The 27,981-nt window shown below is 40.1% G+C and overlaps 1 protein-coding gene across 7 annotated transcripts in view; it reads left to right on the top strand.

The window, feature by feature from the left end:
• The window catches only part of ano5a (anoctamin 5a), a 53,815-nt gene extending 29,020 nt beyond the window's left edge, over positions 1 to 24,795 (top strand). For 4 of the 7 annotated variants that reach the window (XM_079602993.1, XM_079602994.1, XM_079602992.1 and 1 more), the window contains 13 exons: positions 4,127 to 4,261; positions 4,449 to 4,554; positions 4,666 to 4,726; positions 11,496 to 11,647; positions 13,204 to 13,284; positions 15,901 to 16,129; positions 16,491 to 16,669; positions 16,880 to 16,977; positions 17,208 to 17,338; positions 20,297 to 20,502; positions 21,860 to 22,062; positions 22,157 to 22,262; positions 23,996 to 24,795. In XM_079602993.1, coding sequence (XP_079459119.1) covers positions 4,127 to 4,261; positions 4,449 to 4,554; positions 4,666 to 4,726; positions 11,496 to 11,647; positions 13,204 to 13,284; positions 15,901 to 16,129; positions 16,491 to 16,669; positions 16,880 to 16,977; positions 17,208 to 17,338; positions 20,297 to 20,502; positions 21,860 to 22,062; positions 22,157 to 22,262; positions 23,996 to 24,232 — 1,924 coding nt within the window. In that variant the 3' untranslated portion in view covers positions 24,233 to 24,795. Of the gene's footprint in view, positions 1 to 4,126; positions 4,262 to 4,448; positions 4,555 to 4,665; positions 4,727 to 11,495; positions 11,648 to 13,203; positions 13,285 to 13,549; positions 13,625 to 15,900; positions 16,130 to 16,490; positions 16,670 to 16,879; positions 16,978 to 17,207; positions 17,339 to 20,296; positions 20,503 to 21,859; positions 22,063 to 22,156; positions 22,263 to 23,995 lie in introns of all 7 variants that reach the window. The other 3 variants (XM_079602995.1, XM_079602991.1, XM_079602997.1) reach the window with 1 other exon arrangement.
• The last annotated feature ends 3,186 nt before the right edge of the window (positions 24,796 to 27,981 follow it).

Here is a 27,981-nt window from a genome sequence, read left to right as displayed (position 1 = left end):
TACAAGTGAGACTGTGTATCGTGATTCTGTACAGCTATTCTGCTAGTTGAAAATTTATTATGCAGTAACTTTACAATATTACTCCGAGAGTGTGTGTGACCGTGATTATGTGCATACATGTCAGTCACTCTTTTATTACTTGGTCCGTCAGCGCGGCATCGCTCGTCAAGTTCGTAAAGAGCTTTATTATTCAGTCCATTTTAAATTCTGATTTTGGCCGCATCTCAAATGGGTCAAAACATATATTACCTATGAAGTTCAAGAGATCCGCGCTCATTCAAGGATGTGCATTTATTATGGACAGAGAAACACAGACACCTGCAGGATTTCATCTGACGGTACATAAGCATGTTATAATCTGTCCCAGAGCAACGGCACCGCAGAACGAGTGTAGCCTTTATATCTATAGATGTTTTTAAATCTGAAAACTCCAAAAAGCAACGAAATTGTCAGACATCCATTAGTGCATGTTCACAGAGGAGAACAACTGGAATACATCGCTGGCTGTTCTCTCGAACGATACTTGACGATAACGGCGGAATCCAAAGACGTGGGCGAAGTAATAGGTGTATTAAATTATATTAAATAATCCCGAAAAAAAGTACAAACACGGCAGAGATGGCAAGTTCAGCAGCTGGAATTTGCTGAGGTGAAGTGACGGCTAACCGGATAGCATTTACATCAGCGGGAATCCACCTGTCACTCAAAAGTGGACACACCCTTAATTTTGCAGAACTTTAAATATTAATCAACTAAACGGGTGAGTTATAAAAAAATGCACCCCCCTCACAGTTGTTATGAAGGGCAAAATTAGCTGTATAGACCAAAGCCACAGAGAGAACCAGGCTGTAAACATGTTTTTTTCTGCTGTAAAGTTGGGCATTTTAACATGGGGGAGATACAGATTTGACTCCCTTCTGCAGCCAGCCTCAAGCGGCCAGTCGATGAATTGCCGTTTAATTCACTTCCGTGTTGGTTTCAAGAGAGAGACGGGGAGGTTGCCGCTTGGTAAATACTCTAAAAACAGGTGCTACCGTGTTGGCTGTTGTCTGGCTATTTAAATCTAGCGGGTTTAGTGTCTCGTGTCGCAAATACAATGACGCTGAAGTGACGATTCTGTCTGACCAATCAGTGATCTGCAGTGTTTTCACGTCACATTTAGGGTGTATTCACACCAGGAAAGTCCGATAGTTCACTTGCTTTGGTCCGGACCAAATAATTTTTTTTGTTTTTTTGTTTGGTACGGTTCGCTTTCACACTGCTCTTTTTGCAAGTGAACCAAAATGTGTAAACAAAACCACACGTGTGCTAAGGTCGTCCATTCATTGGACAAGGATTCTCAAGTAGGGAAATCAGGAAGTGCAACAAAAAAAGGCTCGGAGATATAAAAAATATAAAAATTAATTAAAAATAAATTTGGAGATATTTCGTAGGCTACTGCAATATTTGTTATTTTACTGTCTCGTTATTTCGAAATAATATGTGTGCGTGCATCTGTAAATCCGGTGACGCGTGTATTGATTTTTATTAATAAACAAGTGTTTTCTCTAAAAGTGTCGACTCGGCTGCAAAGATGAAGTTGACGATCGCCATCTCCGTGAGAACGCGCTTATAGAGAGAAATGCACATAAATAGGCTAAGCCTAATAATGGATTACATAATCAGAGAGTAGCCTTTTTCTTTTTTCGTTTTGAATTATTTCGTTTAAAGACATTTCAAGCTTTGTGTATTTGATGTATTTGTCATGTCTGTGTGAGGCATACACTGAGATTCGTTAAGTTAGGATGTGCTCAGTTCACGTGCAATGCAAGTGAGCGCGCGGGCGCCTCCGTTATATTTGTTTCGTTGGCCTATTCATTAAATACAGGCAATTGGTTGATGAAAAATGTATTAAAATTAAGATACAATTTATACAAAACGAAATTCACTTTAAAGAAAGGCTTTCTATAACAACTTCAACTTCAACGGTCAAAATCATGTCTGACCCGCTCCATGTCTCATATTGCGCATCCTATCTCGGTCGTGCTGTTCACTTTTCATAAATCAACATAAATTAACAAATATGAAACGCGCTTTTTTAAATGGCTACAACAGTATATTAGGCCTACATATCCTACTCTCTATTTGTACAAATGTCTGCACATTAATTTAATTCTGAATTTTGCACACACAAGTTGAAAGGCATTTGTTCAAATCAAGTTCACGGATAATTGTGCGTGCATTTATTAGCCTAATCATTATGATACTAAAATCCTAACAAATAGGCAAATATGTACAAAAAAATCAGATGAGTTCTCTCGAAAAATCTCTCGTTCACGTTCATTGTATTAAAAGTGATTCGTTCAGCGTTCGGCGAAAATATGAACGCGTTCAGTGAACACGTTCATGCACAACACTGCCAATGATGCACACACGACGCGCAGAATGACGCGCAACAGTATTGTGTGGCCAGACAGCGCGCCGGAATGGAATTCTCTTTCGCACTTGAATGAACAATATTGGGTCGATATTGGGTCGGTTCATGTTCACATCGTAAACGAACCGTACCAGAGTTCGTTTGGAACCGTACCGAGACCACCTCTTCAGCTGGGTCTCGGTTCGATTGTTTGGTCCGCACCAGAGTTCGATTGCTGTATTCACACCTGCCCAAAAGGTCCGCACCAAGGGGGGAAACGAACTAGAGTTCGATTCAATCGAACCAAACAAGGCAGGTGTGAATACACCCTTAGTATCGGTACGGTACGCTTGGAACCTCAACAGAGGTGGTACCATTTAAAGCGAGCCGAAGCGAGCCGTACCGTACCGTACCATGCAGTGGAAATGCGCCATAAGTGAGCCGTACCGAACCGAGCCGTACCGTACCATGCAGTGGAAAAGCGCCATAAGTTATTCGGACCACATATGTGTCTTTTAGTCCCCTATAGTCATCCCTGATTGGTCTTAACCCCAGTGACGTGTAGGTTTAGGGGCGGAGTTAGGGGTAGGCCATCGTATGATTGGTCTTAACCCCAGTGACGGGTAGGTTTAGGGGCGGGGTTAGGGGTAGGCCATCGTATGATTGGCCTTAACCCCAGTGACGGGTAGGTTTAGGGGCGGGGTTAGGGGTAGGTCATCGCATGATTGGTCTTAACCCCAGTGACGGGTAGGTTTAGGGGCGGGGTTAGGGTTAGGTCATCGTATGATTGGTCTTAACCCCAGTGACGTGTAGGTTTAGGGGCGGAGTTAGGGGTAGGCCATCGTATGATTGGTCTTAACCCCAGTAACGGGTAGGGGTAGGTCATCATATGATTGGTCTTAACCCCAGTGATGGGTTGGTTTAGGGGCGGGGTTAGGGGTAGGTCATCTTATGATTGGTCTTAACCCCAGTGATGGGTTGGTTTAGGGGCGGGGTTAGGGGTAGTTCATCGTATGATTGGTCTTAACGCCAGTGATGGGTAGGTTTAGGGGCGGGGTTAGGGGTAGGCCATCCTATGATTGGTCTTAACGCCAGTGACGTGTAGGTTTAGGGGCGGAGTTAGGGGTAGGCCATCGTATGATTGGTCTTAACCCCAGTGACGGGTAGATTTAGGGGCGGGGTTAGGGGTAGTCCATCGTATGATTGGTCTTAACCCCAGTGACGGGTAGGTTTAGGGGCGGGGTTAGGGGTAGGCCATCGTATGATTGGTCTTAACGCCAGTGACGGATAGGTTTAGGGGCGGGGTTAGGGGTAGTCCATCGTATGATTGGTCTTAACCCCAGTGACGGGTAGGTTTAGGGGCGGGGTTAGGGGTAGGCCATCGTATGATTGGTCTTAACGCCAGTGACGTGTAGGTTTAGGGGCGGAGTTAAGGGTAGGCCATCGTATGATTGGTCTTAATCCCAGTGACGGGTAGGTTTAGGGGTGGCCATCATGTGGTCCGGATAGCCGTATAGTACCCTATGTTCAGTTAGTTTCATTATCATGAACTTTTAGTTTCTCAAATAGACTGACATATACTTTGCACCATAGCTTTTATTAAATAAATAAACTTGATATATAAAATACTCAATATTAAATATAGAGAATGTGATGCATGTTACTTTTGCTGACACCTTGAGCAAGTGGATGGACATTTTCATTGGATAATTTCTGCTTCCCGTACCAAAGGAAGTACTATGGAGAGAAGATCGGCATCTACTTCGCTTGGCTGGGTTTCTACACAGAGATGCTGTCTTACGCCGCCGTTGTTGGTCTTCTCTGTTTTATCTATGGTGTGGCCACCTTTGACAACAACATCTGGAGGTGAGGATGAGGCTAGGAAACTGTGTAGAAGAAGACCGTTCATGCTAATGCCTGCTTTAGCGCCCCTTGTGGCAGTGCTGAGAGCGCAATGCATTGAGAATCACTCTGCGGAAACACATAGAGGCCTAAGACACAAGTTATGAGTTTGGGTTCACAGAATTTTTGCTGTTGTTGTTGTCTTCTGTAGTAAGGAGATCTGTAATGAGACCATTGGTGGGCAGATTGTCATGTGTCCTCTCTGTGATAAGAAATGTGGCTACTGGAAGCTCAGCACAACCTGTAGCTCTTCGTGGGTGAGTAAACAAGTTTACACGGTATAACATTTTTTTTTTTTATGGAGCATGTTTTTTCTTTGCATACTTATTGATGTAAAGTCATACCTTCTCCATCTAATTGCCTTTTAGCAATCGTATCTGTTTGACAACACAGCCACGGTGTTCTTTGCTATATTCATGGGAATATGGGGTGAGTTAAGAGTTTTTAAGCTCTTTGTAACATTTGTGTGCTGGTTCTAGACTTGTTTTGTTATCTGTGTCTGGATTTGTCATTCGTCTGCTTCTCATCATACTTTAGTGCAGCTGCGTGCCAGTTGATCAGCCAATGAAAATAGGCATGGACCATAATTTAAGAGAATGTGTTTAGATGTAGTTTTAATTAGTTATTATGATCATGATAAAAATGGCACATACCTTGACTAAGTTCATAAATAGGGCTGTCACGATTCCTTGAATTAATGTGAGTTCTCGAGTTTAAAAAATCTTTAATTGCTCTGCTTTGTGTTTCATTGTGTTATCTCGGTTAACAAACTCCATCTCTGTGTATGCTGTGAGTTTGGGTTGCTTATAACATTAATCTAGGAACACAACGGGCGCTATTTCACCAGATTTGTAATGTAAATGGCTTATATACCCGCGCCAACACAGAAGAATACATCAATATGTTTCCAAATATGCAAAGTGTTGTTCATCACAAATTCTAAATGAAAGTTTAAACCCTCATAGTATTACAATTGTAAACAAGTGGATAAAGATTAAGTGGACATTTGAATGAAAGGATGAAGGATTTGATCATGCTGTAATGTGTAATAAAAACATTTGGCAGGCCTCTGCAGGCATTTGTTATAATACGTAATGTACAAACATTGATTGTTTATATTATGTATATCGCTTTGTGTATTTTAACAGAACCATAGGATTACTTGCTCATAAAACTTTATTTGAACCACTGATAATTGCCTCATTGTTATTATACAGTATAAGTATTTTAAGTCATTTTAATTAAAGGCTGTTGTTAACTTACCACAATTATCTAATTACTCAATTAATTGTCAAAATAATCGACAGATTACTCAATTACCAAAAACATATGTTGGTGACAGCCCTGTTTAATTAATATTCCCTTTTACTCTAATGGTAATAGATGATTCTTCTACTAAAACTAGGAAAGTTGTCAGTCATTCATTTGTTTTCATCACATATGGTACAGATTTTCAATAAACATTGTATTTAGCACGTCATGACATTTGGTTGCATGGAAACCATACTTTTTTTTAAGGCGAGACACTACAGGTGAATAGGGTACAATTTTAAAATAATAGATATCACCATGAAACTTCCTCAGTTGATTACTTACACAAGTTCATAAAAAAAATGTATTACAAGTTTTTGAAATTTGTATGTTTAATTATGCAAATTAGGCATTTTCTCATTAAATATGCGCAATTTTGCATATATTTTCGGTAGATAGATCTGAACATATGATAAAGCCAGGTGCAAAATTATTTTTTCATTTTGATTACACACAAGATGAAAGAAGATATTCAGAGGGATTTCAGGATATATGCTTTCATTACCTAGGAAATAAAAATATGCTGTCCATAGCCTTAAATCGATTTTCGCCATATTTTTTTGATTAAAATGTCACATAAATCAGGCCAGGAATGATTTATTAACAAATCCCTCTGAAAATATCTTCAGAATACTGCTAAGTGCATAACTGGAGAGTTTGGTGTACATCGGTGCTACATAGGCTGAGATGTTTCTACTGGAGAATGACAAAAAACTCATTTTGAGAAAAAGGCATTTAAAGATCTGTAATGTAAAAATTCATACTTTTTTAGTGGAAACAACTATTTACAGACACAATATCTTATCAAATCATTAGCAACAACAATACAAACCACCTAAATCACATCAAAACTTATAAACACAGCATTTATGGCCTTTAACTGAGCAGAAAAACGTCTCAGGTTACAACTGTAACCTTTGTTCCCTGAGAACAGGGAACGAGACAATACGTCATCGACGCTTTGGGGAACGCCTCAGGCGTGACAGGTGTCTGAAATCACAATCAAATCACGGCAATCACATTGACCGGCGACAGCCCGTGAATCATTACGTGAATGATTAACGTGCGACCTGGAAGTATATAAGGGCGCCTTGCAAACATGACAAATCATCCTTCGTCTGAAGGGACTGTTTGGTAGGCAGGCCCCGAGGCATGGCAGGGAGACGTATTGTCTCGTTCCCTGTTCTCAGGGAACAAAGGTTACAGTTGTAACCTGAGACGTTCCCTTTCGAAGGGAACTCGACAATACGTCATCGACGCTTTGGGGAACGAAATACCCACTCCGCCATGCTGAGGGGAGTGCATGCCAGGAGGCAGTGACAACTGTCAGAACCAGCAAATTCAAATGAAATGCAAGAACCACTCACCCTCAGGTCACACTGGGCTGTCAGTGACAGCATTCCCTACGGTCATAGCCCAAGCTATAAGCCTAACAGGAGGAACTCCAAATATGTAATCCGAAGGCCTACCTGGGCCTGCTCAAAGGCCTAGGACCACAACTTCAATTTAGAAGGGGTCCCTTCTAGGGAATGTGGCTAGGGAACCCGAGGGAACCCCAGCCAGTCACTATACGGGGGAATATACCACCCGAAATGCCACCAGGACGGCCTGACCTGGTGTCACTACGTCGGACACTTCAGTCTGGCCAAATTCCTGTCTGTCTGGGGACAGAGCCTCTGGACATTTGCCTTAGGTAAGGCATCCAACCCGAGGGAGTGCGAAGCTGGCAGTGAACCCTCAGCCCGGATCTCAGAGACGGGATATCCCGGAGAGTATGACTCAGCATAGTGCTTTACAACCCTTGCTAGAGAGGGGAGTTTCTCTACTCGATCCACGGATCTACCCAGTGTTTGTGTTTGAAACACTGAGGAGGCCTGTGAAGGCCTAGGGGCTGATCTAACTGGGAGGCCTCACGAGAGGCCTACGACCGTCTGACCAGACTCAGGAGTCCAAACACTCATAGAGACCCTCAGTGAGGGGAGCAATGGACCGACTGGTAGGAAACCAGGCTGTAGGCAGAGTAAGAAGTTCCCGGAGGGAACCAGAAGCAGAGGATGAACACTTTAGTTGAGCCAGGGCACGAGCTCGCTTTTAGCAACAGCCTAATAAGGCCAGCTGAACTGATAGCAGGCGGCCACTAGCTTCCAGAACCCAGCATGGTTGGGGAACCACTCACAGGGAGGCCTGGAGGCCTACTACCTGATAACCACAGTATGTGGGAGCTCATATTCAGGAAGGCCTGGTAAGGCCTGTAACCTGATAACCACAGTATGTGGGAGCTCATAACCAGGAAGGCCTGGTGAGGCCTGTAACCTGATAACCACAGTATGTGGGAGCTCATAACCAGGAAGGCCTGGTGAGGCCTGTAACCTGATAACCCCAGTATGTGGGAGCTCATAACCAGGAAGGCCTGGTGAGGCCTGTAACCTGATAACTCCAGTATGTGGGAGCTCTCATGACCAGGAAGGCCTAGTGAGGCCTGTAACCTGATAACCACAGTATGTGGGAGCTCATAACCAGGAAGGCCTGGTGAGGCCTGTAACCTGATAACCACAGAATGTGGGAGCTCATAACCAGGAAGGCCTGGTGAGTCCTGTAACCTGATAACCACAGTATGTGGGAGCTCATAACCAGGAAGGCCTGGTGAGGCCTGTCACCTGATAACCCCAGTATGTGGGAGCTCTCATGACCAGGAAGGCCTGGTGAGGCCTGTAACCTAGCGACCACAGTGTGTGGGAGCTCAAAACCAGGAAGGCCGGATGAGGCCTGTAACCTAATAACCACAATATGTGGGAGCCCACATTCAGGAAGGCCGAGTGAGGCCCGTAACCTGACATGTGGAGACTCATAACCAGGAAGGCCTGGTGAGGCCTGTAACCTGATAACCACAGTATGAGGGAACTCACCTTCAGGGAGGCCTGGTGAGGCCTACTACCTGATAACCCCAGCATGTGGGAGCTCATGACCAGGAAGGCCTGGTGAGGCCTGTAACCTGATAACCACAGTATGTGGGAACTACCTTCAGGGAGGCCTGGTGAGGCCTACTACCTGACAGCCACAATACTTGGGAGCTCACATTCAGGGAGGCCCGGTTAGCGGCCTACCACCTGATAATCACATTACGTGAGAACATGCCTTCAGGGAGGCCCGGTGAGGCCTACTACCTGATAGTAGGTCAGGCTAGCTGTCCAGTTGCCTGTCCTTTGGGCTTGCCTACAGGAAGGCCTGGTAAGGCCCACTACCTGATAGCCACCGTAAGTGGGAATTCACCTTCAGGGAGGCCTGAGGAGGCCTACTACCTGAAAGTAATCTTAAACAACTGGTAGCTATGAGCCCTGAATCTGGGTGACGGTTCGAAGGCGGCCTGCTAAGGCCAGCCCACTGGGGACTCGCCTATCAGGGAGGCCTGGTTGGGCCTACTAGCTGACAGCAAGTCAATCTGCTCCAAAGGTACACTGTTGGGAATCATACCACACCAACAAGTCAGTCCCACAATGTTGGGACTCACTTCCAAGGAGGCCTGTTTAGGGCCTACTACCCATCAGTGAGTCAACTGCCCGAACCACCAAGGCCAGCAACACTTTTTTGAAGTGAGCTGGCCTACAGCGCCCACTTGGGGGCTGCCCATACAGGAGGCCTGCTGAGGCCTACTACCTAATGGCGCAGCCTTCGTTGGCAGATAAGCTGTTTACACAGCGCCTACAGCATTCTGGTACCTAATCACATTGCCCATGGCAGTGTACTCAGCAAAAGCGCTAGCACCCTTTGAGCAAGGGGAGTACAACATACGCCACTCTGCCTCAATGGAGGCCCCAGAGCCAGGGGCCTACCATCTGTAAGCATGGGCGTCAGCTCATGGCAATGCTCTGGCTTCAGGGGAGCGTACTTCGACCAAAAAAGAAGTGAAGGCTAGAACTTTCCGCTCAACCCGAGCCATAGTGGTGCGAGGTAGGATAATACAGAACTGAAAGTGAAGGACTCAGACCTGCCCTGTATCACAGGGGAATACTCTCCACCTCACCCTGAGGTTTACCAGGGTGCGGGCCCGCCAGTGGCTCTAGGGGTGACAGAAAAAGTATCTGTGCCCAACCTAGGGGAGTGGGGCTTGTTTGTGAGCCAACCACCTACAACCCGACGCTCGAGCAGTAGCTCAGCGAGGTGAGTAAAGCCTATACTGGCAGCCCATATCCGTATGCTAGTTCTGCACGGCAGGGTCGGGCAGACAGACCCAGCCTCTTAGTAAGGCGAAAGGCGGCCTAACCCTGCTCAATAAAGACACATTGTACCGGGGAGGCCTATTTGAGGCCTAACCCAGGATCTTTATAAACCATGCCTCTGCACCACGCTGCATTACACTTGTCGCCCCAGAATGCAGAGAAGGGGGCGGGCCTTGGCCTAACGACTCCCATTGGAGGAGGCTGTCATACAGGGATGCTAGGAACCTATATTCACACAGTGAAGGTTCAGAGGCAGAAATGCTTAAGCAGAGCGCCTCCACTATCCCTGGCACAGCCTAGGCCAGCTACAGAGGCGGCCCTGGTGAGGGCCAGCCTGCAAGCATAGATCTACCTGAGGGCTCGGAGGAGCCACAGCCTTACTAGAAAAATAGATATTATTTCATACAACTGGCTGCAGAATCGCTCAGCCCACTGAAAAACCCAAACAGAGCTCAAGGGGGCGATGTACTCAGGAAGGAAGTCAGACGGTCCCATGGACCGGACATAAGATCTATCTGAAGCACTAGCGTCAGTCTATACTCCAAGATGAAAATCCTATGGGAGGGAGACCAACTACTCTACCCTGAGGTGGCTAACAGCCCGAGGGCTAAGTTAGTCGTTCTAGCCACCTAAAGGGGGACTTCAGGGCCCTAATAACAAAACAGTCCCTGAAGACGAAAAGATGATTTGTCATGTTTGCAAGGCGCCCTTATATACTTCCAGGTCGCACGTTAATCATTCACGTAATGATTCACGGGCTGTCGCCGGTCAATGTGATTGCCGTGATTTGATTGTGATTTCAGACACCTGTCACGCCTGAGGCGTTCCCCAAAGCGTCGATGACGTATTGTCGAGTTCCCTTCGAAAGGGAACAGTCAAAAACACACATCTAAATGTCAGAGCGCGTCACGTGATGCATCTGAACCAATCACGGTGTCAGAAATTGACATCAGCCAATGAGATTTCACTTTTAGAGTTAAATGCCTATATACTTTCACAATTGGTTGCTGATTAAAAGGAAATGACCATATTTGGATCCGACAGCATTGTAAAGGAGAGAGAGCTTTCCAGCGGTGTGTGAGATTAAAGGAAGCAGAGAGAGATCGCGGAGCAGCGCGTTGATTTATAACGCCAACTTTTGTTGAATTTCGGAGAAATCTACAGACGCAAATAAAAAAAGTGTAGTAAAATAAAGACCTAAATGTGTATTTTGGACTTTTTTTCACCACAAGTCTGAAAGAAGACATGTTATTGATGACAAATATCCCAAAATCTCAAAATTGACCACTGAAAAAAAAAAAACGATGTTTTTGCCTGCCGTGTCTCGCCTTAAAGGATATAAGAAGACCTCCGATGCAAAAGCCTCTAAAAGCAACCTATGTCAAAAAAGAGATAACAACATTGAGTGAATGCTCTCCGCACATAGTATACGTTCATCAAATATGTGCTCTTCAAACTCACTAAATCCCAGTCTCAGCCCATTCAGAAATGTCGGTACTTAGGTAGAAACCTATGCATAGGAGCCTGATAAAAACGTTAATATTAAAGAAAAACGTTAGACGGACTTCTTCATATATTTAGTGCATTTTCAGGCTGTAATGTGCAGTTCTTCATGAATGCAGATGAACAATGCATATGAGTTTTAAGCTGTCATGTTCCTCCGGTGTCAGTGACTCTGTTCCTGGAGTTCTGGAAGCGGCGTCAGGCCCGTCTGGAGTACGAGTGGGATCTGGTCGACTATGAGGAAGAGCAACAACAGCTGCAGCTCAGACCCGAATACGAGATCAAGTGCACCAGTCGACGACTCAACAACGTTACACAAGTTAGCATCTATTTCCCTTTCGGCCCAGAGATTTTATGTTATCAATTTTAGATTATGCAGAGCAGTGTTCTTCATTCCTGCTCTCGGAGAGCCCCTAACCTGCAGAGTTTAGATCCAGATGTGCTCCAGTTCGACTGGCCATCGCTTGAGTCAGGTGTGCTGGAGCCACACAACTCTCCAGCACCATAAATGAGGAAGCCATGGGATAAAGGATTTGTGATTCATTTTAATGATTGATTAATTTAGCAGTGCGTTATGCTACTGACATTTTTTTTCTTCATTCTACAGAGAATTAATTGTTTGCTCATAATGTTCATTGCAAGATTTTCTTGAATTTCACCATTTGCCCTGCATTTAAATGTTTGTCAAACTTATATTGCATCTGTTTTATCTCTTCTTTCAGCAGATTTCAATATTAGCTAATCATTTTTTTTTCAACTGTACATAATTGTAAACTCAGGCAAGTTAAAGGGTTACTAGGCTAGTTAGAAAAGGTTTAACTAGACTCAGTGATATTGGTGAGTTGTGAGTTGTAAGGTGGATCTCTTAGTCAGTGGCGTTTAACATGAAATGAAAATGAGACCGATGAACATGTTCAGTGTGTTGTACTGCATTAAGGTCTCTGGTCAAATCTAATAGTCTCAGTTAATATTTTTATGAAGTTTTTCAGTGTTTCATTAGCTGAACATGACATGTACATTCACACAAAGCTGTAAAATCTACTGTTAATGTCGAGAAAACTAGTTAATCTGAAATGCAGTCAAATTCAATTCCAAACCGTATAAATATGAATGTGGTTTGGATTGGGTTTGTACAAATCTGCTGTCTAATAGTGTAAACGGACAGAAAATGAGTTTACAGAGTAGGGCTGTAAACGATTAATCGCGATTAATCGAATCCAAAATAAAAGTTTGTGTTTACATAATATATGTGTGTATTGTGTAGAGCTGGGCGATTTTCCCCCCCTAAAAAGATCTGCGATTTTTTTTTATAAAAAACTTGATTTACGATTTGATTCAATGCCCCCCCCCCCCCCCCCCCCCCCCCCCCGACTGTGCAACAAAGATTGTCAAACATCCAAATTATTTATACTGTAAACAAAATAAAAGATTTTTTGAATTTTTAAATCAAATCGATTTTTTTCCCAGCACTAGTATTGTGTATAATTATTTTGTATATATAAATACACACACATGCATGTATATATTTAAGAAAAATGTTTTATTTATATATAAAATAGTTCTATTTATATATAATATAAATCATATAAAAATATATATGCATTATATAAATGCAATATTTCTCAAATATATACATGCATGTGTGTGTATTTATATATACAAAATAATTATACACAATACACACACATATTATGTAAACACAAACTTTTATTTTGGATTCGATTAATCGCGATTAATCGTTTACAGCCCTATTACAGAGTCACCTTATGTGTTGAAGGTAAACTCCAGAGTTTGGACGTCAAGGTTAGTTTATCCACCAACCGACTGAGAAACTAGATAATTGCGTGTTTGTTTGACTTTGCTCACGCTGCATAGGAACAGGAGTGGGTTCTAGACCAGACACCAGCTGATAAAGCAGGCAGGTTTATCCTGTGCTGGACCACTGTTGTCTTGTGGGTAAGGCAGGCACAGGACGAACACAGATTGGTTTGATGTGTGTGAGTGTGTGAGTGTGTGTATAGCATTAGCGACCTGCTCGCAGTGTGATCCCAGCTAGTCGTAGGATTGATCTGATTCTAGCGATCTCATTAGAAACAGGAAGAGTCCTCTAGACAGCAGTGTGGACACTGACAGCACTCGCACAGTGCTGGATTAGGGCTTCTGTCCCAGGTATGTGGTGGTGGTTGCTCATGTTCCCTGCTTTTGCTTGCTTGCTGTGTAGGAGATGGAGCCCTATTTACCTCTAACAAGCAAGTGTGCTCGCTCAATGCTGTCTGGGGCCACCGTCCTCTTCTGGGTGAGCATCAAAACCGTCTGCTACTTAAAGCAGACTAAGACTTTCATTTTTCTTTATACAGTAAAGTACAAATGTTGTCACCTTTTTATATTTGCACATAATGTACAAAAATACAGCGGGGGTTCAAAAGTCTTAGACGACACTGAAAATCTGGGATTCAAAATGGAATTAAACTTGGAGATACTTGGAAACTTGGAAGTTTTATATCATAAATGTTATGGCATAACACCATGTCCTAACTAGACACGATGCGATAAGACTCCACTGTCCACGTCTGGCGTGACACGACCACGAGACGCTACTAAATCAATCAAAAACCACAGCCAATCAGCGCGTGGACGGAGTCTCTGCAAGCGAACTGATCGATAAGCACATTGATAAGCAATATTTCACAATTTTAACACTATTGCAAATACACACTGAACGACTGAAACAATCTTTGTCATAGAGTGCACTCGTTTGTTCACAGTTCATGTTCTTGGTTCCTTTCATTTATTTTCAAGGTCTGAGGTATAAATGATCCATTGTCGCTTTCAGAATGGCTATAAAGGTCACGCAAAACTGATATTCAAACTCGCATTACATTAAACATTAAAGGAATAGTTACCCAAAAATAAAAATGAGGTGACCATCCTAGGTGTCTTATTTCAAACGAACACAATCATCTGTCGGAAGTGAGTTACTCTTTATTAACCCCCCCAGAGCCGTAGGGATTACTTTTATGATGGATGGATGCACTTTGTTGGCCTTTTTAAAATATCCTCCATTCACTGCCATTATAAAGCTTGGAAGAGGCAGGATATTTTTTAATATATCTCTGATTGTCGTTGTCTGAAAGAAGAAAGTCATATATATACACCTAGGATGGCTTGAGGGTGAGTAAATCATGGGCTAATTTTCATTATTGAGGGAATTAACATAATCATTACATGAGATTATCATCGTCATATTTTGTATGTTGTTGTAGAAACGGTTTCTAAAATACTCCCATCGCTCATTGTGTATCGCCGTCATGTTTGAATAGGACAAAAGGTCTGATTTATCGTGTGTCGTGGCGTCTGTCGCATCTGGTTAGGACAGTGCAGAATCTCAAATATTTATTGTTCACCTCGTCACTATTTCTTCAATAATCAAATAAGCACATTTGTTTGGAAATCACTTTTCAAATCATGCTGGATAACGTCATATTTGGTTCAGCTCGAGTGCTGTTGTCATTAAGCAAAATAGAGACAAATACTAAGAAATTCTTTTATTTTTTTTTCAAATAAAACCAATTGCTCATTACAAAATATACAAAAACATTTTCACTAGTGGTCTCAGATTTTTGAACCCCACTGAATATATTAGCTCTGTTCCAATGCCTACATACATCAGGCAGGGGTTCCCAATCCCGCTTCCTGCGAAGTTCATCCAACCCTGATTCAACACAACTGAAGATCTTCAGGATCTCTTGATTATTACACCGGTGTGTTGGATCGGGGTTGATCTATCTTGCTCTGCAGGTAAGTAGATCTCCAGGACCAGGATTGGGAACCCCTGGTCTAAGGCATCATGTGCAAAGATGTAAGAAAATACCGAACTTTTTTTTTTTTATGTTGCGTATTAAATTATATATTATTATTGTATTGTATTTAATGACTGTCTTTGTGCAGTGTTCCAAATTAATAACTTAAGAGGTTTCACTGCAGTTAGTGGCGTCTACACAAGAATAAAAAGTGATACCGCAACGCCACTTTTGCATTTTCTCTTCAGATTGTTTCCGTGTAAACATAGCCTTAGTCTTTTCCGAGGATCCATGTGAACGGGATCGATTTGACAACGTTGTCGCCTGTATGCAAAAATAAATGCAAAGCAAAAATGTATTCCATTTTTTTAGTAAATTGTTGTCATATAAATATACACTTAGAAGCTGCCTATGTTTGTAGTGGTTCTGAAACAGAGCTAGTATATTCAAATATTAAATAGATATCTATTTGCATAATATCTGTTTTAGACTTATGAATGTATGAATGTTAATAAGTCACTGGACTGTATGGACACAGAATCACACATCAGTAAGTCAGTAAGTTAAATCACCAGCATTTTGCCTGAGGATGCATGTTTTTACCAGCATGAGGCATTTTTACTGTTTGGCATGTCGTAGTTCCTAGTTTCCACAGTGTTTTTTTTTTTAATTACAAAATTTTTGTATGAAATATTAAGTAGTATTTAACATAATTGCAGTGTATGAGTTGTTTTGTGTGGTTGACGTTTACCTCTCTCGCCCCAAAACCCAGATCTCTCTGATTATCGCCAGTATAGTCGGTGTGATCGCGTACCGCCTGGCAGTGTTTGCGGCGTTTGCCAGCATCATGAAGGACAGCCCGACCAATAAGCTGGATGTTGTTGGAAGCCTCATCACACCGCAGTTTGCCACATCCGTAACCGCTTCCTGCATCAACTTCGTCATCATCATGATTCTGAACTTCCTGTACGAGCGCGTAGCCATCAAGATCACTGACATGGGTGAGTCTTCAGCCGCCAGACTCTTTCTTAACCTCGAGCCTTTAACCGCAATTATGCTGACTAAAAAATCAAGTAATGTTGTAACTTTTTTAATAAATATAATAAATAAAAATGTATAATCTTTATATAAGATTATAAATAAATGTTATTTATTATCATTTTGATTTTTTCCCCAAAACTATTCTTGTATTTATTTGTCATTTGCAACTTCCAATTTGTGAACGGATTGTCCTGATATGTTCCAATCAATCCATAAATGCTGGTGAATAAATAATTATACAATTACTAAAGTATGTCCGTAATAAACATATTTGTGTAGGTTTGCATACTGACTTTTATTCACTTGTTGTTTCGTCCACAGAGGTTCCCAAAACCCACGTGGAGTACGAGAACAAGCTAACAGTGAAGATGTTCCTCTTCCAGTTTGTCAACTACTATTCCTCATGTTTTTACGTCGCCTTTTTCAAGGGCAAATTTGTGGGTTACCCTGGCAACTACGCCTACATGTTCGGCGAATGGAGTGGGTTGAGAAATGAAGAGGTAGACCTGACATCCCATGAGAATTATTTCCCATATTATTATTATTTCACCTTTTAAAATGTTGTTTTTGCATGGATTATTGTATGTGTAACTTTAATTTATATGAATTGTGTATAGAGTTAAAGCACAATACAATGTATATAGTATGAAATTATAATTAATGAATTATTAGTAGATTGTTATTTATGATGATCTTAATTGTCTTTCCAGTGCGAGCCAGGCGGCTGTTTGATTGAGTTAACCACTCAGTTAGTGATAGTGATGGTGGGTAAACAGGTTTGGGGGAACATACAGGAAGCGCTCGTCCCGTAAGTCCCCATGACATCATAATCACACATTATATTAATAACCATCATTATTTGTTGCATGACCAGGCTATACACCTAAAGTAATACTTAATTTTGTGACTAAACCGAGTATAATAACAGAGTGTGTATTTTTTTGTGTGTTATTGATTTATTTATTAGTGTTAATTATCTATTTATTGATAGTGGGTAGTGTTTAATATATTTCTATATCTTCCTGTGTATGTATGTAGCTGGCTGCGTAACTGGTGGGTGAGCAGAAGTGCTCGTAATCATCCGGAGAGTCTGTACAGCCGCTGGGAGCAGGATCATGACCTCCAGACCTTCAGTCAGCTCGGCCTGTTCTACGAGTACCTGGAGATGGGTGAGCGGAGACACACACACGCACACACTCCTGGGCAAACTAAATGTGTGCTATTCAATTCAAAGTGCTTTACACAGAAAGGAATTAAAATAATCACAAAATTAAAACGGTTACAAAAGGAATTAAAAGAAATATATGACACAGAGACTAGTTGGCACATGTTAGGAAGACTGTTCCAAAGTTTTGGTGCTAAATAGGAAAAGGATCTACCGCCAGCAGTCGATTTTGATATTCTAGGTATTATCAACTGGCCGCAATTTTGAGATCGCAGTAGACGTGAAGGACTATAATGCGTTAAGAGCTCGCTCAAGTACTGCGGAGCTAAACCATTTAGTGCTTTGTAAGTGATCAGCAATATTTTAAAATGTATACGATGTTTAATAGGCAGCCAATGCGGTGTTGACAGAACGAGGCTAATATGGTCATACTTCCTGGTTCTGGTAAGAACTCGAGCTGCTGCATTTTGAACTAGCTGTAGTTTGTTTATTAAGCGTGCAGGGCAACCACCCAGTAGAGCATTACAATAATCTAGCCTTGATGTCATAAGCGCGTGAACTAATTGTTCCGCATTTGTCAATGAGAGCATATGGCGTAATTTAGATATATTTTTAAGATGGAAAAATGCGGTTTTACAGATACTAGACACGTGACTTTCAAATGAAAGATTGGTATCAAAGAGCACACCCAGGTTCCTAACCGACGACGAAGACTTAACAGAGCAGCCATCAAGTGTTAGACAGTACTCTAGGTTATTACGTGCGGAAGTCTTTTGTCCAATAATTAGAATCTCTGTTTTTTCAGAATTTAGTAGTAGGAAATTATTAGTCATCCAATTTTTTTAAATCAGCTATGCATTCCGTTAATTTTGTGAATTGGTAAGTTTTGTTAGGTTTTGAAGAAATATACAGCTGTTTATCGTCGGCATAACAGTGAAAGCTAATTCCATGTTTCCTAATGATATCTCCTAATGGTAGCATGTACAGAGTGAACAGCAGCGGTCCTAGTACTGAGCCTTGTGGTACGCCATACTGAACTTGTGATTGATAAGTAGGGCTGTGAACGATTAAACGCGATTAATCGTTCACAGCCCTATTGATAAGACATCTCTTCATTTACTGCTACAAACTGATAACGGTCAGATAAGTATGATTTAAACCATGCTAGTGCAATTCCACTAATGCCAACATAATGTTCAAGTCTATTTAAAAGATGTTGTGGTCAATAGTGTCAAATGCAGCACCAAGATCGAGTAACACTAATTGAGAGATACAACCACGATCGGATGATAAGAGCAAAGCATTTGTGACTCTACAAATGAGTCACTCCTCGCAGATATCATTTCTTTTTAGAAAGGAACATAGTTGTGAAGATACCGTCTTTTCTAGATACTACTCCACCACAGCCCCAGCTCATCAGCATGGATTCATCTCTCACAAATATGTAGGGGTCTTTTAATGTTCTTCACCATTTTAATCACAAATCACTGGCCAGGAAATGAGCAAGAACTGCACAAATACTGTAAATAAAGAAACTCAGCACGGAATAGCAATGTTCAGACGGCTTTTCACAGGAAGAAGAGTCAATGTTAATGTCTTCAAACAGTTCATGAGCCGTTGAAAAATGCCGCCCAGTTCGTTTGAGTTTGATGGACTCCTGATGGACTCGTTCTCAAGACTCTTCTTGTGTTTGCAGTTTGAGCAGGAGCAAAAGTAACATCTGATCATTCCTCTTTAGACATTTCTGCAGTATTCTCCTGAACTCCAAAGCATGAAATGAGTTTCCCAGTGAAGCAGCGGCTGAAAGCCTCCTCTTGCATTCATTTGCATTCAAATTTGCAACAAATGCATTCATTATTATATTTCTCAGCAGATTTTTGAAGACATCGCTCATGCAACTCGTGTTTTATTGTGATTTATCACTGATTCATCACATCAAACTTCATTCTGTCTTTGATGTTTTTCTGAGACAGCAATGGATTTTAAATACTGCATTTGCTTAAATTATGCGTATTTCCTGATCAAAAATGTTGGTGAAGACTTAGTGTAAAGCTTAGTGTAGTTGGCCCTTTTTTTGCCCACGAGTGTTTAAATAAAATCACATAAAACAATACAAGCTATACATTACCTTAGATTATTACACAGCGCTCTAGAATACTTCTGATTCTGATTGCTTTTGTTCTGTCTTTTTCTCTACAAGAAAGCTAATGAAATAATCTAATCTCAAACCAATGTCATGCCCATGTATTCATTTTATGCGTTGCTGGGAAATGAGTAGACTTTGCACTGGGGCCAAATAAGCTACTTTTATTAACACTTTATTTAAGGCAACGTAGTTACACTTTACTTACTATAGTAGTAACAGTAAATTATACTTGTACTTAACCGTAACTCTATAGTAGGTACATGTAGTTCATTAAGATTATTTGATACAATGTAACTACGTCACCTTAAACTAAAGGGAAAACTTAACTTTTATGTAAATTATGATCTGTTAGCTATAGACCTGTAGACCATATTGAATTTCACACTGAAGAAAATGAGGCTGCGAGGAATTGGCTTTACCGTGGCACTGGTCTTAGTTTTCAAAACTCTCAACTTTCAAGTTTTATTAAGTTTTTGTCAAATGACAGTTATTAGGAACGATGTTTTGTGAGCTGAACAGTTGGCATGTTGTTAAACAACCGTACAATCCATTGAACACACAATCCCTCACAGCCTCGTTTTCATTCCTGCCAAATATTAAATATGGTGCTTTCTTATTTCTATAATTTAACTATTTAATATGTATCAAATATTATCTATATGTAGATAGCTTAACTAAATTAAATTATGAATTGCTTGTAACTTAACTAGAGTTTGAACAAGCTTTCGTCCTGCAATAACTCAGTTTGGCAGACAGATGGTGCTGTAGCTTATGTTTGTGTGTGGAGTAGCACTTCATCTCATCATTGTTTTGCAGTTATCCAGTTCGGCTTCATCACCCTGTTTGTGGCCTCTTTCCCGCTGGCTCCTCTGCTGGCTCTGATGAATAATATCTTGGAAGTGCGAGTGGATGCCTGGAAGTTCACTACTCAGTTCCGCAGGCCCGTGGCAGCAAAAGCACACAGCATTGGGGCATGGGAGGAGATCCTCAACATGATCGCTGTTTTCTCAGTGGTCACCAATGTGAGTCTGTACCACATTCTGGTTCACTTCACACCTGAAGAAAACTTTTTTACTAACAGTTATGATGAAAATAATAAGTCAGGAGCCGTTCTGACTACTGTAGACTTGTTTGAAGTATTTAAGCTGATAGCTCATGAGTCTTTTAGACCGATTCATTTAAAACAATTAACCGTGTAACCGATTCATAAAAATCATTGGTATACGTACACAAGCTTGTTTCCGCCACAGAATAAATAATTAAAAAGGTAATTGCGAGTTTTTATTGCGAGTTTACTTTAGAACATGCAAATACAAGTTTTTCGGTCAATAACATAATTAAATTTAGTTATTGACCGGAGTTCTCCTTTAAGCTCAGGGTCCACTTTAACTCCTAAGTTTGTGATACTAGATTTAATATAGGTTACCAAGGAGCCCAGATCTACAGGCGGGGTCCCAATGGTGCCTCCAAAAACCATCACTTCTGTTTTTTTATCATTAAAATGTAAAAAGTTCAGAGCCATCCAGGCCTTTATGTCGTCGAGACAATTGAGTAGTTGTCGAACAGAGTTTTAATTTTTCTTTTTAAGAGGTACATAAATCTGGCTGTCATCTGCATAACAGTGGAATGAAAAGCCGTACTTTTTAAGTATGGAACCAAGTGGAAGCAAATACAGAGAGAAAAGTAGAGGGCCGAGGACTGAGCCCTGTGGGACCCCACACAAGAGAGGAGCAGAGGAGGATACAGAGTCACCTAAGCTAACACAAAAAGTTTGATCTGCTTAGTATGACCTAAACCACTCCAGTGCTATGCCACTGATGCCCACCCACTGCCTTAAACGTGAAATCAAAATTTCATGATCCACTGTGTCAAATGCAGCAGTTAGATCTAAAAGCACAAGTATAACACAGTCACCTGCATTGATGCCACGATATATGATGGCATATATCGTGGCATATGCCATCGGTATAAATGGTATAAAATGTCAATCGTTAGAGATTTAGCAATATCGTATGTAAATATATACGTGTAGCACAGCACTATTGACACTTTGTATGAAACAATAAAGAGCGGTATGTGCTTGATGTTAAAAGTGGTGAAAAAGAACTGAATGTGACGCAGCTGAATCGCTCGTGGTGTGAATTAATTTCTCTTTTACATCCTATTGCGCTTCAATACACACACAATTATGTCGAAATGGCCTCTGCGTGGCGTGTTCATATTAACCGTCCCAAGTAAAAGTAAACAGTTGGGTGTAAACCGGATTTGTATCAGTATAATGTATCTGTGCATTCGGTCCTAAAGTGACGGCAGCCTAATAATCCTTCTCTCTGTGCCATTCATGTTAGTAAGATCTAATGTTATTGATTTGTTCGTCAGGCTTTCATCGTCTCATTCACGTCTGACATGATCCCTCGGCTGGTGTATCTGTATGCGTATTCCCCGGGCACTGAGCTCACTATGGCAGGATACATCAACAACAGCCTTTCAATCTTCAACATCTCCGGGATTCCAGTTGAAAACCGTCCAGAGGACGGCGAGAACCCAGATTGGTACGACAGCACCAACATCACCACCTGCAGGTACTGTTGTGTATGTGTGTGCTGTGTCTTTCTATAGATGTTTATGGTAACACTGACAAATGTGTAATAAACATGACGGCTGTTGATCTTCCAGGTACCGTGACTATCGCTACCCTTCAGGACATGAGAAACAGTACAGTCACACTATGCAGTTCTGGCATATTCTAGCTGCCAAATTGGCGTTTATCATCATTATGGAGGTATGGGCTCTTTAAATTCTCCTCATTCCCTTCAGAAACACAAGTACATTTTAGCATACTTTGAAAAAGAGTGCTTATTATGTAAATCATATACTTTAAAATAATATATTTAATTGCAAACTGAATGTTTTCGACACTTATTTGCATGTTATTTGCAATTTAATGGAAATGTATTATAGTTTAAATTGAAAATAAATACAATTAGTTGAACTTTAGAATGCTTTCTGGATCCTCCTAAATAGGACGCAAGTACATCTTTAAATGTATTTTCATAATTACTTGTATCGTCTTACTTATTACTGAAATATGGTTAAAGTGTACTGCAAATGCACTGTCAATCATTTATGGTAAACCAAAATATGCTTTAATGTCATTTCTATTGAAACTTGTATTTAAATATATTTGTAATTACACATTTGCAATGATGTAGTTGTAATTTAGCACATTTAAAATAATAATATAATAATATATAATATAGGGCGGCATAACGATTAATCGCAACTAATCGTTTGCAGAATAAAAGTTTTTGTTTACATCATATATGTGTGTGTACTGTGTAAAATAATTATGTATATATAAATACACAAACATGCATGTATAATTTTAAGAAAAAAATATATTTATATATTAAGTATTTATAATTATATATAATATAAATAAAAAATATATATAAACATGTAAATATTTTTTATATATACATGCATGTGTGTGTATTTATAAATACATAATTATTTTACACAGTACACACACATATATGATGTAAACAAAAACTTGTATTCTGCAAACGATTAGTTGCGATTAATCGTTATGCAGCCCTAATATAATATAATAATAACTTTAAATGTAAATTCGAATAACGCACTACAGTTTAGATTATAATCAAGTACTATAGATGTGCTTTATGTTAGTCAACATAAAAATAAATGTACTTTAAAGCATGATCATTTAAAATGTACTTTAAAGTTAAATGTCTATTTTGACATTATTGCAAAGTGCACTTTTTAAAAGTGTACATCAGTGTGTTAAGAAATATTGTCAGAATTTAAGTACATTCATGTGGCCTTTGATTTCAACAATATATTATCTACATGTACATTTTTTTTTTTTTTTATATCATTTTAAGATTTTTAGTACACTACAAGTGCATGTTCAGTACAATTGAACACCGGAGCACTTACAATGTGCACATCATTTCACAACACTTGTCTCTTTAAAAATAGCAGATCCAACTCTGGAATGTTTAATTGTGTTAATTGTGTGTTATAAAAGCAGGTAACTCTTTGTTTGGTCTGTTTACACCATATGATTCATCACAACAACTTACATCTTAGATACAATTTCACACCAGAAGATTCACACTTTGAGCAACACTTTTGAACAGAAATGAAAGGCAAGGCACTCTGTTGCTGTAATAAATTATCATTTTTGTTTTGTTTTGTCAGGTTATTAGCAATTTAGTGTAATTAAATATAAAAAAAGTGATTAAAAATATAACACCCTGATTCGCCAAACTACAGGATGTCATCAAACAGGACCAACATGTATGTAGAAAAAAATAAAATATATATATATATATAATAAAAAACTTAACTGATGGAATATAAGAGTGTGTCCTGTGTGAACGGCCATAACACACTCTTGCTCGTGTGATATTGCTTTATTATTTCAGTTTATCGTTGATATTAAAATAAACGCTGAACTTGTTCTGCAATAATAACCCTCTTCTCTCCCAGCATGTGGTGTTTGTGGTGAAGTTCTTTGTGGCGTGGTTGATCCCCGACGTGCCGTCAGACGTGAAGGCGCGTGTAAAGCGTGAGCGCTACCTCATCCAGGAGTACCTGCACGACTACGAGCTGGAAAAGCTCAAGATCCAGCTCAGCCAGAACGCCCAGAGCATTGACCAGTGCACGTGTCCGACCACAGGCTCCACGCCGATGAAGGTCGAGATGCTATCAGACTGTCTGTCCTAACGCAGGCCTAGCTGACCTCTCGAGCACCTGACAGCCAATGAGAGAAGCTTACAGCTCATGCCACAAACCTAACCTCTCTCTTTCAACTCAACATCACACGCCACTGGTTCCTAACATCTCATGGTTTATGTTGGATAGTCTTTGTATGCGTAGTTTGGGGTATTCCTTGACAAATCACTCCCGTTTTGTCTCCCAGAGTTCTCCTGTGATGCCTACATATAGTGTAGGAAGCATCCAGAATAAGAAATACAAAGTAAAAATCTATATATGTGCAGTAGACATATCTAAAGTAAGTCTCATTTTCTGTCTATGCAGAATGACATTTGCACTTGAACAATCAAGTCTTCTCTCTCTTTCCCGTCATTGTTCTGTTTATGTTGCCAATGTCTCCTATCAGACACTACAAACGTACAGTACAGGCCGTGTATGTGTGTATGTTAAGAAACACTGTGTGGAAATCAGGCAGCTGAAGTTTCAGGTTAGAAATGTGCTTTGCAGGTTTGTGTGTTTCACTCTGAACCACAACAAGAATGTCTCCTTCACACGGTGCCGAAAAAAAAGAAGACTTTATTGTTTAGAATGCCTTTAAGCTACCAAAGATAAAATGCCTTAACATCGTAGTCATATGCATGGATCCGTCGCGTTATTTCAAACGAGACTTTAATATAAAACACTTCTATTTACTACGTGTTCAGAAATCATGTTAAAAAGAAATTCATATATAATAAGGGTTTTCAGGAAAATGTGTGTGTGTTTTAGTACATTTAGTGTATTTTCTTTTATGATTGAAATATAAGACAGAAACTGGCACTCCAATTATTTAACAGTATTATTTCATAGATTGGAGCAGATATATTTGCACACTACACAGTGCTGTTGGGCGATGGAGGTGTTGCATTTCCACTCACGCTATTTATAAAGCAGTTATCACTCTGTGTTCATAGTTAAAGATCATCTGCACTTTAAAGCTTTACAATGATGTGCAGGAAATCTTCTCGAAGCCAAAGTTGCTCCTGCGATTTAAATGGCCAAGTTAGAAATCGAATATTTTTTTTAACGTGCCTTTGTTCGTCTAAATATAAAATCCAAGGCTGAGTGATTGTTTGTACTTCCTTTCCAATTGGTTTACTACGTTGTCCCGGTCGAAGAAGGACAGTCACTTTGATTTTTTGCACAAAGCACTTATCGAGAAGTCATTTATCTCAGTGTTATGGAAGCAAGATGTGTGGACTAAGAAACCTTGTGAATTTCTCCAAAACTGAAATGATCATTTGGCGTTGAACTAAACGCTTCAGAAACTTCAAATCAAACCGTTGTAATGAGGACCATGAAGAGTTGACAATTTGACATGTTTATATGCTAATGAGGATGGAAAATCTTATGCATATGCGTTTTGCTGTTATTTGTGACTTGAATATTTAAGTTGGAAATTATGATACTTTTTCTGTAGTTTTTGTCATGAAGAATTTGATCATTGTTTCATCATTTGAAGAACTGTTGTATGCTGTTGATGTAGCTGACAATCTGCAAGCTATGCCACAAGATGAAAAGCCATTTATCTTAAAACATTACCTGGTCTTTTTAGCATTTCAGTTATATATTGAAGTTCTGCATAATCAAAATGATCAACATTTATGCCTTAACCTTTATCTGTGTTTTTCTTGATCATTATTGCTTTAAGATTTTTTATGCATGTTTTTTTTGGATGTGGATATGAATCTGGTGTTTTTCTCCACTGCTAATGTACCAGACATGTACTACATTTTTCATACTTTAGGCAACCCACTGTCACCCAAATAAACTATTGAATCCATACATCCAATAGTATTTAATTGTTGTACACATTTTGAATTCTTATGTCACAAATTTTGGAGTTTTGGGAGAGGGTAAGTTTCAGCACCAGCTAAATTATATTTCATATCCAGTAGGATAGAGTTTGCTCCAAAACCTGGCAGTAAGACTGATGGGTCACGACTGCAGAGAAATGCAGTGTACGTGTAAATTTGTACTGATGTGGTTTATTATTTTACGTGATAATGGACAGCTTGCTACAGATGTTTATCAGTTAAAGGAACACGGCGACTTTTTGGGACTTTAGCTTATTTACCGTATCCCCCAGAGTTAGATGAGTCCACACATACCCGTCTCATCTCCGTGCGTGCCGTAACTCTGTCTGACGCACACACCGCTAGCCTAGCTTAGCACAAAGACCCTTATATACTGTCTATGACAAAGACTGGAGGTAAACGGCTCTAGCTAGCATACTGCTCCCAATAAGCAGTGTTGCAAAGTTACTTTGAACAAGTAATCTGATTACTCATTACTCCTTTAAAAGGTAACTTAGTTACTTTTACTGGACAGATTACTGGATTTTAAAAGTAACTAAGTTAGATTACAAGTTACTTTATTATTTACATTCAGCAGCTGCCGACAACACTGTAAAAAAAATATTTTCATGATTTGTTATCACAACTTTTAATCTTTTGTCAAATCTACTAATGTGTGAAGATAGCACACTATTTTGAGTTTCTGTTTATTAAACCAATCTTCTTCATTGTATTAACTCAATTTTAATTTAAAAAACTCAATTTTTTTAATTACAACAAACTCAAAATTTTAAGGCAACAAGGTAACTTGCTTTTTTAAGTTAAACCAAACTTATTTTTTACAGTGCAACATCCAATAAGCTCGCCGCCTCAACATAAAAATGACAACCGGTTTTGCCAACACTCACTTTATTGGAAGTGCATTTTTAACAGTAACGTCAACAATGTTTCTCCTGACATTTTAAGTTGAACTTAAAAACTATTTCCTGAAAAAATACATGTTTTTATAAAAAATAAAGACAGTCTTTCTTGACTTCACTTAATATAAATACATGTTTTTTTATAAAAAAAATTAATAATGACAGTCTTTCTTAAATTCACTTAACATAACTACTTGTTTTTTTAATAAAAATAAATAAAATAAAGACAGTCTTTCTTGACTGCACTTAACATAAATACTTGTTTTTCTAAAATATAAAATAAAGACATTCTTTCTTAAATTCACTTAACATAAATAGTTGTTTTTTTATAAAAAAATAATAATAAAGTTTTAAATCTTGACTGCACTTAAGATTAATACTTGTTTTTCTAAAATAAAGACTGACTCCAAATGTTTCTTCAAATTTGAAGTAGTGTTTTTGTAGCTAGATAGAACTTTGTCGCCACCAGCACAGAGTGTACAACGAACCTTAATATTGCTAGCCTGGGAAAACGTCTCAGGTTACGTATGTAACCATAGTTCCCTGAGAAAGGGAACGAGACGATGCGTCGATGACGCTTTGGGAACGCGTACAGCGTGAACGAATCTGAAGCAGCTGTGTCAACTTAGTCCAAAGTAATGAATGAACGAGCGCCACGTGCGGGTGACGTCATGACCAGGATACAAAAGCGCACTCGGTGAAACCGGCACTTCAGCATAAACTTGCCGAAGCAAGACAATCCCAGGAATGCAGGAAGTATGGCAGGGCGACGCATCGTCTCGTTCCCTTTCTCAGGGAACTATGGTTACATACGTAACCTGAGACGTTCCCTTTCGAGGGAACTCGCGATGCGTCGATGACGCTTTGGGAACGAGAATACCCAAACCGCCATAGTTCCAAATGCCTGAGTGTAATACTGTCATCCAGAAAACACTAAGCACTAAGAACATGGGACCCTGGGGCAGCATCCAGGTCCAGGCCATAAAATCTGACGAATATAAGC

The sequence above is a fragment of the Phoxinus phoxinus genome (assembly GCF_949152265.1).
Source record: "Phoxinus phoxinus genome assembly, chromosome: 25".
Taxonomy (NCBI): domain Eukaryota; kingdom Metazoa; phylum Chordata; class Actinopteri; order Cypriniformes; family Leuciscidae; genus Phoxinus; species Phoxinus phoxinus.
The sequence above is the reverse complement of the archived record's forward strand: the minus strand, read 5'-3'. Positions and strand labels throughout refer to the sequence as shown.